Raw genomic sequence first — 10,120 nt, forward strand, 5'->3', positions numbered from 1 at the left:
CGCGTGGGTGGCCCAGGTCAAGCTGTGGGAGGACGCTGTCCAACCTTCCCTCTAGCCTTTCATCCTTGCCAGGCCCCTCCCAGCAGCGCTGACCAGGGCAAGAGGGCTCCAGGGACTTGGGCCCGGCTGAGGGTCGGAGGTCCCCCGCTGCCCTGTGTCCCACGTGTAGCCGCAGGGCCACTGCACGTAGTTTCCCTTTGCCTCCACGGTAGGGAACCCTAGGCACCGGAGTGTGGGAGCCACGAGGGAGGCTCCCTTCCAGCTTAAGGATCACGGAGCTGAGGAGGGACAGAGTCCCTGTCTGTCTGTGTGTCTGTCTCTCTGCCTGCGGGGACAGCAGCCGGAGCGGGGCAGGCCTTCCTCTCTAGGCCACGGCTGTGTGCCACCCTAGAAGTGTACACCACGGCCCTCAGGGCTTCAGATCCCCAAGGCTGATGCACGGCAGGGCGCAGCCAGTGCAGCTGGGAGGCGAGGACGAGGATTCCTGAAGCTGCCCTGGTGCTGCAACCCTCCTTGGTCTTGAAACAGCTGCGGGGGCAGTGGGCACCCACGTGGTCTCAGGAGTCCAAACAAGCAAAGGAAGGTCAGCGTGGCCGGTACCACAGGGACAGAGGTGCTCCCCTTGGAACCAAAGTGCAGGCAACGGGGAGGGAGCGCGGGGGACCGCGCTCCACTCTCCCAAGCCCAGCTGCCGCAGAGTCGGTCCCGGACCTCGTGCATTGGGCCAGAGGTGTGCCTGGAAAGCAGCTGTCCGCTCAGGAAGGAGCACTCCCGGTGCCCGCCATCCCTTCCCCTCACCTGCCCCGGGCCACCCCCCATGCCCCACCCCAAAACGGATCCCTGGGCCTCCCGGCCCGAGGTCTGTCTGCTCCAGGGCTTTCTCTTTCACGAGGCCTGGCGCACAGTAAGCTGAGAGGAGCCTGCCACGTAGCGGGGTCCAGGCCTGCCGAAGGGATGTGCGGATGGAGGCTCCCAGAGGACGAGAACTGCTCACCGGACAGTTTCTTGAGGAGAAGCGTGCTCCTCTTGGGCATTAGTTCCGCTAAGCGTCCCGCCCCCTCCGCTCCCTAGGGCAGGCTCGGATAGAGGATTTTAGCCTCTGCGTAGCAGACTGAGTAACAGTTACGTGCTGCCCCTCGGATCGCCAGGGCGGGAAGCAAGGCAGGTGGCACACCTGTGGTTTGGGAAGGCAGGTGGGTGCCCTTCAGCCGCTTCCCCTCAGCCCTCAGCCCTCACCTTTGCCCCTCTGCCTGTTGCATGCAGGGATGAGAGCCCAGGAAAAGGAAGGGATTCACGGGCGGCCTTTCGCTCACGAGGGAACGGGGCTTCTCTCTGGCAGTTCCTCTCTTCCCCAGTCAGCAGAGCCGGGAAGCCAGCAAGCCGTCTGCTGCGCCCGCAGGCATTGCTCTCTGTCACCGTCCCAGGGTCCCTGCATGCAAACAGCCCGGCCGCCTTCCTTGTCTGCTCGCTCACTCGCCCGCACGCACACACTCACCCACGCCGCCACCGGGGCACACAGCGACATGTCACACCGGCGTCTGCCTCACGCGTCCTTGGAACGCTGCCCCGCGGGGCGGGCTGCTAGTGCCCGCAAGGATCCCACGCTCCCACCCTGTGTGCTCAACGGTCAGCCTGAGCTTAAGGAGTCACCTGCCTCGCGTCGTGCCAGTGTGCGCCAGACGTCCTGGACAGAGGCTGCTGGCTCAGGCACGGGCCCTAGGCGGCACCAGGCCATTAGGCCCCTGCAGGCCAGGGCCCTTCCCTGTCTCCTTGCCCTGCCTGCGGAGCAAGTCTCCAGTTCAGCAGGCTCTCTTTCTTTGCCTCCTCCTCCTTCCAGTCCCTGCCCTGTGAGGAAGGCCCTGGGCCTCTCCGGAATCCCACATCGTCCTGCCCTCCCCACGTCCTCCACTTCCCCAGGCCCGCCATCTCGCCCACAGACAGGGAGGTCCGCAGGCACGGGCTAAGAAGCCCCACACCACTTGATTCACTCGTGAATACTCCACGAACCCCCGTACCTATACACACACACCAAGACAGGAGCACTTGTGAGCGTGTTTATGTCTCTCTGGGCGTCATTCCCGGCACGTGGGGCCCCGCTCTCTGGAACCTTCATTGGCCATCCTTTCCTCGTTTCTCCCGTGGGCACCCGAACCGCGTAGGTAGACACCTCCACCCGTCTCCCACATCTGTAGACGCCTCCTGACTCTGGTGCTCTTTGGCCAACCTCTGAGGCTCCCCCGGCGCCTTCATCTCTGGGTCTGGAGTGCGCCCGACACACAGACACGTACACACACACAGGAGCACAGGGACGGGAACACAAACGGGGCACAAGGCGTCTCAGCAGGGGACACTGGCTGTGTCCAGCAATATGAGACATGGCGTTGGTGGGCGGTAGGCCCGGCCCTTTTGTGGTCCCTTGCCATTTCCTGCCCCAGGTCCTCAATATTGCCCCCAGCTAGCCTTGTGCCGTTTCCGGGACTGTCTGTGTGGTGGTGCTGGGAGGCTCAGGGATGGACGTGAAAATTCAAAGAAGACTCGGAAAGTCAGCAAAGAGGCGGGAGGAGACTCGGAATGAAGCTCCTCGGCATCTGTAGGCCTTTGCCAGGAGGGAGGGGCCAGAGGGAGGGGCCCAGGTGATCCCCAGCTGAGGGCAGGCTGAAGCCAGGGACTGCTGATTCACACACAGGTGCCTGCTTAAGGAGGTGCTTGCCTCTTTCATAGACACCTGGGGCACTCACCCTGAAAGTTTAGCTGGTTAGAGTCCTGCTACCCCGTGTGCCCTACAGTCCTCCCGGCTCCATTCTCACCCTCTCACCCGCCGCCAAGGCCGGGATGACCTGAAACCCAGCTCCGCCCACAGTGTGCTCTCAGCCTGAGCTTTCCCATTTGGGAAAAGGGAGAGCCCCAGTGTACCCGGACCACACTCATTTCAGCGCCCAGCCCCTGGGCTCCTTAACCACCTGTCCTCGTCTCAGTTACCTGTCCCCGTGGGGCCTTCCTCCCTCGGGTAGTAGCGCAGAGGATTGGGCCACAGGTCCTCGCCGATGATCTGGTAGGGGAAAGGGGCCAGGTCGGGACAGGGCAGGCCAGGCCCACGTCCCTCCCCCCAAGCAGCCGGGGGACTCCAGCGTCACCACCGCTGAGGGGGACCAGAGGCACCCCACCTCAGCAATCTTGTTAGACCCTGGGCAGTTGTGGTCAGACAACCAGTTGAGGAAGTGAAGGCCGGTGGGGTCCTGCCTGTGGCTGGGAGCTCCCCGTTCATAATCCCAGAACCAATAGATGCTAGTGGAACGAGACGCCCTGTACCCTGGAGGAAGACAGGGGAGACAGGAAAGGATCACAGTCACGGTGGCCCAGCATCCACGCCCTTCCCCAGCCTGCCCTCACCCCGCAGCCCCGCGGGAGCCCCTCCTACCAGCGATGCTAAGGTGATACTCCTTAAGGATCACGTCATTCCAGAAGTAGGGGTTGGGTCGAAAGAAAAACTTCAACTTGCAGTGGTGCCTCGGATGGCCCAGTTCCTTCACCTGCCACGCCCAAGAGGAGGAGAAGGGCAGGAGCTCTTCTAGGGGTCCTGAGCTTGCCTGCTTGGCAGCCACGAACCATTTCCCCTTCCCTCTCCTGCTGCTTACACCCAACCTTTAAGGACAACCCCGCCCCCTCCCTACCGGCCACCTGCCTCCACCCACGACGCCCCAGTCTCTCCAGACGGACCTCCAAATTGATCATGTAGCTAAGCAGGTCTTCATCTTGGTCACTGATCACGGCCGAAATCTGGGGGTGGTTCATAATCTGCTTTAGGTCAAGGAGGCTTCACATGCCACACCTCAGGGAAGGAAGAGCTACAAGCCGCAGAGCCAGTCCCCAGACCCGCCAGAGGAAGAGACTGCAGCAGCAGATCTGCCAGATCCGTGAGCGCTAACGCCCATCCGGCCCTCAAAGACATCCTCGGCCCCTGCCCTGCCATCAGACGTGCTCTTGCCTGTGGCTGCCTTGGGGTCCAGTGCACCCACCCGGGGAGGGCCTGTTTCCTGAACGAACCTGATCTCTACCTGACCTGTGTGTGCTGGGTGCCGGCATGTCACTCCTTAAGCAGTCTAGATGTGCTGTCGCTGCCTCATGCCTTCTCTTACGCCGTGTGTGCATGGGCTTGTGGGTGTTTGTGTGAGTGCCTGTGTGTGTGTGTGTGAGTACGTGCGCGTGTGTGTGTGTTCAAAGACGAAGCCTTGGGCCTTTGCCCTGTTTCCTGTCTTCAGAAGGGCCTGCGTGGGTGTGTCTGGAGCTCTGCAGGACTCACAGGGTCCACGGGGAGGTCAGGGGCGTGCCTGCGCCTGTGTGTCTTCCACAGACTCGAGTGTGCTGGTAAAAGGCCTGTGGAGGTAAGGATTCTTGCCGGCCCAAGAGCGTGTCCGGGGTCCTGGTGTCCGGCCAAGGACAGCTGCCCCTTACAACTTCACCCCGTGTGCAGGCAGGACCTTGTGCTTTCGCACTGAGGCAGCTGGAACAACTACACGGGCTCTGACTGACCAGGACGGGTATTGGGACTTCCGCTTGTCTCCTGCCAGTTCCCCGGGATAATGCACACTTCCAGTAACTGCTCTGTGTGAGGGGTGCTCGGGGCTATTCCCAATTGTGACCTTGCCACGGGCTCTTCCCTCCACCCTGGGGAAGTACTGCTGTGCACGCTGCAGGCCAAGACCATTCACCCAAAGTTGTCACTCAGACACCTACAGCTGTGGCCTCCCTCTGTTCCTGCTGCCTCTTTGGAGCCACTCATGCCCTCCTGTACCCACATTCCTCAGTGCTCTTGGCCTGCACCTGCACCCACCGCTCCCCCTCCCCCACCCCACCCTCACCCCCGCCGCTCCTACTCCTGCTCCTCCTTCACCACAGCCAACCCCAAGGGGCCTCTGTAAGGATACGGCTCTGGTCCAGAAGCCAGGGATGCCCTGAATGATGGCGCTTCTGCCATCCAAGTGAGACTCCCGCCGCTGACAAATCCTGCGCTTGAGCCGAGTGTAGGTCCTGCTGGCTTGGGTATTCAGAGTGCTTAGCTCTAACTGCAGGGCCTGCAGCGCCTGCAGCACCTCCAGCGGGGACCCGGTGATCGTGGGTCGAGGCCCTGGCTCGTCCTGCCCCTGCTCCTGGGGCTCCTCCTCCGGCTCTTCCGCCACCACCTGCTTCCGCTCTTCCTGCTCTTCCTGCTGCTGCTCCTCCGCCACCACCTCAACCTCATCCATCATGTCCTCCACAGGCAGCCAAAACACCTCCCCGATCCGCGCCACCTCTCCCTCCAACAGGGCCGGGCATTGCTGCACCACCTCCCCGCTAAAGATGGCGGCCTCCTCGCCCCCACCATCAACTAGTGCCAGCACCACACCTGGGGACCCGCGGGCCCCTGCTTCCTGAGGACCCCCTCCCACACCTCGAATGACCCCGGGTCCCGCCTCACTGCCCATGCGGACCTGGCTCTGAGCTGGGGCAGCGGCGAAGGTGCGGCAGCTGGAAGCTCAGTACGTGGGCCGCACAGCACGCAGGCCTAGCGACTAGAATCACGCTTCGCTGCGGACCGAACCGTTCCCTGGAGCCTCTGCGGTGAAGAGAGCTGAAACGCATGCGCAGGAGCATTGGCCACCAGGCATGCGTGTCCAGGTGGCAGGAAGGAGTTCCAAGCCACGCCCAGGCCGCTCGGCCCCATCACGACCAATCAGGGCGAGGACAGTGGGCGTCACCCTCGGCTGCCTCGCCCCTCGCCCTGTGGAAACAGGCCGGCCTCTGGGATTGCCGGGTCCCCCCAAACACCACTTCCCTCTGCCCGGCTTAGCAGCCCAGGTTCCACAAGGAGCTGGCCTCCAGGGAGGCCTCCGGCCTTGCGTCTGGGGTGCCCGGGTGCCCTGTGATACCTATGTGGCCTATGCCAGTTGGAGCCAGGAGTTCCTGCTCCAAACTCAGAAAATCGGAATCTGGTTTCCCTCGGGACCTTTAACCACTGGGAACTCTCAGAAAATGTACAAGGAAATGCATGGTGGCCGAAGTTGCTGGATACTTTTCTTCCAGGGGACAGAGAGCCCGAAGCTCTGTGGCATGAGAGGGGAGTGTCCGGCAAACCCAGCTCTTTGCTAGACTTGAAATCCTTTGCTCAAGAGCAGAAAAGCCATGCAGTGAAGAGCTCCGTCTGAGTGTCTGTCTGTCTCCCCTCTGTCTTTGTGTGTGTGTGTGTGTGTGTGTGTGTGTGTGTGGTGTGTGCGTGCGCGTTCTTGTTTCTGTATGTATCTGCTCCCTCCCTCTGTGGCCCACTCTCCTGGGATCCCCTCTGGATACTTAAACTCTCCGAGAAATTCTACCTTGCCTGGCACCAAAAGAGCTCTCCTCGTCTGTCATTGGCACCCACGGGTTCTCGGACTTTGTGTGACCACACGTTTGCATAGTGCCTTTCAAACGCTTGAGTGGCAGGCAGTAATTGCCTTTCTGCTAGCCAATATAAGGTGACAAGCGTCCCTCCGGGAACGGACATTGACACATGGCACGAGACGAAGTTGACTCGGCCATCCTGTCTTTTGAGAGACCGAGAGAGGGACGACACGCTTTGGTGGCACTGGAGAACGCCAGAAACTTTATTTGGACACGTGCGCACACACTGAGGTGCTGAGGACTGCACCCAGTCAAGGGCCACCACGCACGCATGCATGCCTTCCACTGCCAACCCGAGGATGTGAATTTTGCCGACCCTAAGGATGCCCTGTGAAAGTGGTTCTGCTCTCGTCCACCTTCCAAATGAGATCACATCCCAGCCCAGCCCTTCGCCCCAGTCTTGTGGGACAGGGGAGCAGGGGTAGAATCCAGCTAAGCCATCACGGCCATACTCCTGAGCCACAAGGCTTGTCAGAACATTAGAGTGATGTCTTAAAGCAGCAAAATCAGTGTGAGGCAGTCGGTTATGCCTCGGTGTGGGTCGGTGTGCCAAACCTTATGAAACAAAGGCCAGGTGTTTCTCAAGGGCCTACACAGGGGTGGGGGAAAGGTTGCTCGTGCACTGGAGAAGGAGATAAAGGTGGCTGTAGCTGAGATGGGAGTGGGGCTGGAGGGGTGGAGGGTGGGTCTTTCCTCTTTGGGCCTGGGCATCGGGCCCTTTATGATTCTCATTTACTTTGCATCTTCCCTGTCCTTCCACAGGTGCTTTCTTCCTCCCTCTAGTCTCAGCCCCTGGTCGAGGGTGCTGGCGTGTGATGCCACTTACACTTTGCTCCACGGGTGGTATCTCTGGGCTGGATTCCCTGGCCTGGGGGCTTCAACTGGCCCACAGTTTACGTACGTTCTATGAGCTCTTTAAGCTTTTCCACGTCCCCGCGTCCATCCCAACGTCCACGCATGCATGACAGTAGTCGTGCCTATTCCTGAGCACGCACGTGCAATACGTGCCCCCCCAGGCCCCCCCCACACACACCACACACGGGCAGGTACCTGAGCAGAACTCTACACGTACGTGTTTCCACGAGAAAGGATTTTGGTCAGCGCCCCTTGTTTACTGTCCCAGTTTTTTTCTGTCCCCGCCTCCCCTCTGTGGATCTAGCCCACGTGCACATTTAGCTCCACGGGTTGTTCTTGGAACGATTGCCTGCCTATGGGACGGTGTGGTTGAAAGTGGGCGCAGTGGGAGCTGAGTCACGTGCACCTGTGTTCTGTTTCCTCCCGGTTGCCTTCGACAGGGTGACCGTGGGGAGCACGCAGGCTCGATTCCATTCCCCGTGCCCCTGTCTGTGGCACCATACAGGAAGACAAGGTGCTGGGGGCCCAGCCGACTTGGGACACGCTTTCCTCTTCCCTCAGCTGTCAGGTTGGTTCGCGTGTCCCCGGGTCGCCTGCTTAGAGAGGTGCTCCAGGGCTCCCTTTGCTCTGTAGGTGTTTGCCCTCAGCTGGTTTCTCTTTCCCCCTCAGGCAGCTGTGGGAGGCCACGGGGAACCAGGTCGTGGCTACGTGTGTGCTACAATGTCCTGAAGGTGGATGCAGCACTTGGGTGAAGAAATTAGTCTCTGAAGGAGAGGCTGAAAAGAGGAAGTGGGCGCCCTTCCCGTCTGCCCTAATGTTTACTGCTAAACATGCACAGAGCCCCCACTAAGTGTGAACACAAAGGATGCCCTTAAACCTGAGACAGTACAGCAATTTGGGGAAAACTGCAGGTTTCCAAAGGAAAGTGGGTAGATAAAATCAATCAGAACTAGGACTGTGAGGTTTAGCTCTGAATCATGGGAAGGAATACTATACATCTGGGGCTCCTTGAAGGGACAGAGTAATTCTTACGGGGGAAACAGCTCATGTAAGGAAGAAGATAAAGAGGGGTAATACACCAAGGGGGGAAGGGAGGGAGAGGGATAAATTGGGAGATTGGGATTGACATATACACACTACTATATAGAAAACAGAGACTAAGGACATACTGTATAGCACAGGGAACTCTACTCAGTGCTCTGTAATGACCTATGTGGGAAAAGAATCTAAAAAAGAGGGGAGACATATGTATATATAACTGATTCACTTTGCTGTGCAGTAGAAACTAACACAACATTGTAAATCAACTCTACTCCTATGAAAAATTAATTTAAAACTAGGTAATACAACGTGAGGCTTATTATGGAGAGCTACAGTTGTAATAGGATCAGTTATACGCATAGCAAAAGTGATGGTGGAGTGGACAGAGATGAAAGATCAGCAAAGAAAGACAGTTAAAACGGTGAGGGTAGAAAGATAAGGAATTCCTGGAAGCTGGGGACCTTGTTCCAGTGTCTTGGGTAGAAGCTGACTAACTCCTGATGTCACCTGCTTGGTGCCATGTTCTTGGGGAACAAGAACTATCTGTCAAGAACTATCTGTCTCATGATGCTATCCACTCCTGGGCAACAAAGACAGAACACCTCCGTTTAAGGCCTCAGTTAGGGTGGAGTTCTACTCAAGGGTAACATTTACACTTTTTCATTTGAGACACAAATCCTGGGCTGGAACCCCTCTGGTTTGGGCAGCACTGTTAGTCAGGACGATAAAGATCAAAAGGCTCTCAACACTTTATCTGCGTCATAGCACCAGAAAACTGAAAACCAAATTAAGACCTAGGTAAGGAAAGAGTTTATTCACAAAGACGATTGAATAGAAGAACACTTTGATTTCAGAATCTTCAAGTATTTCAAAATCAAGTAGAAAAAGTACTTTTTAAGAGGAAAGGATGAGCAAGGCCAGCAGAAACCTAGTGGGACAGAAGCAGAGGGGTGAGCAGGAGGTAAAGTAGGGGTATTTTATTAGAAAATGTTTCCCCTGCCAGCTGATTCTCAGAATAAGCTGTTATGGAATATGTTCTGACCTTAGTATATTAGTGATTCCCCGAAGTTGAGGGGCAGGTCAAAGTTTAGCACACTGTGAGGAGGAGAGAAGGCTGATTACAGTTTGGTCAAGCCAAGTCAGTAGATATGTAATGGACAATTGTAGGCCATCACATTACTAGAAAAAGACCCACAAGGATATTAATAATTTCTAAAAAATCATTAAATATCAAGTATGTTCAAATTTCCATTTTTCTCATAAATGGCAAACTAAAAATGTTTTCAGTTTCACTGAAATAAAATGCAAATAAGGTTTGAACTTTGCAATTGGTTCAAATGTTTTTAATTGTTTTCTAAAACAGTTTCCCCCTTCAATTCTTTATTTTTTTTACAATTTATTGTAAAACCAGATTGATTATCCCATATAGTCTCCTATAGTTTGAATTTTGCTTCTGAATCTATCCATGCAGTCTCATTCAACATGTTCCTCTACCCACAATATTTCCTAAAAACTCAATAGCAAAATGTATTGATTATGCTTTGGCTTCTGTTTTATCGAGAACACTTTAAAATGACCAGTTGTTCCTTTATTATTTTGGACATGCTTTCTGATTATTACTTTTCTGTGTGTTCACTAAATCATTCCATTTATCATGGCTTTATAATTCTCTTTAATATCCAGAGAGGAGGCCCTTTGTTAGAATATTCTCTAAATGATTTCTGAATGTTAATTCTTCTAAATAAACTCTAAAAATCTAATTGAGAATGCAATAGGTGTAATATGTATATACATGTGATATGTAAGTAAA

The 10,120-nt window shown here is 56.2% G+C and overlaps 1 protein-coding gene across 1 annotated transcript; it reads right to left on the reverse strand.

The window, feature by feature from the left end:
* Positions 1 to 51: 51 nt before the first annotated feature.
* LOC309978855 (testis-specific Y-encoded protein 1-like) lies at positions 52 to 5,462 on the reverse strand (the record flags this gene model as incomplete). The annotated part of the gene is made up of 5 exons (XM_082865501.1): positions 52 to 218; positions 2,980 to 3,049; positions 3,165 to 3,310; positions 3,419 to 3,530; positions 4,860 to 5,462. 5 exons carry the CDS (start codon positions 5,460 to 5,462, stop codon positions 52 to 54), a joined length of 1,098 nt encoding a protein of 365 aa, XP_082721627.1.
* Between the last annotated feature and the right edge of the window lie 4,658 nt (positions 5,463 to 10,120).

The sequence above is a fragment of the Leucopleurus acutus genome (genome assembly GCF_964270905.1).
Source record: "Leucopleurus acutus genome assembly, chromosome: Y".
NCBI lineage: Eukaryota > Metazoa > Chordata > Mammalia > Artiodactyla > Delphinidae > Leucopleurus > Leucopleurus acutus.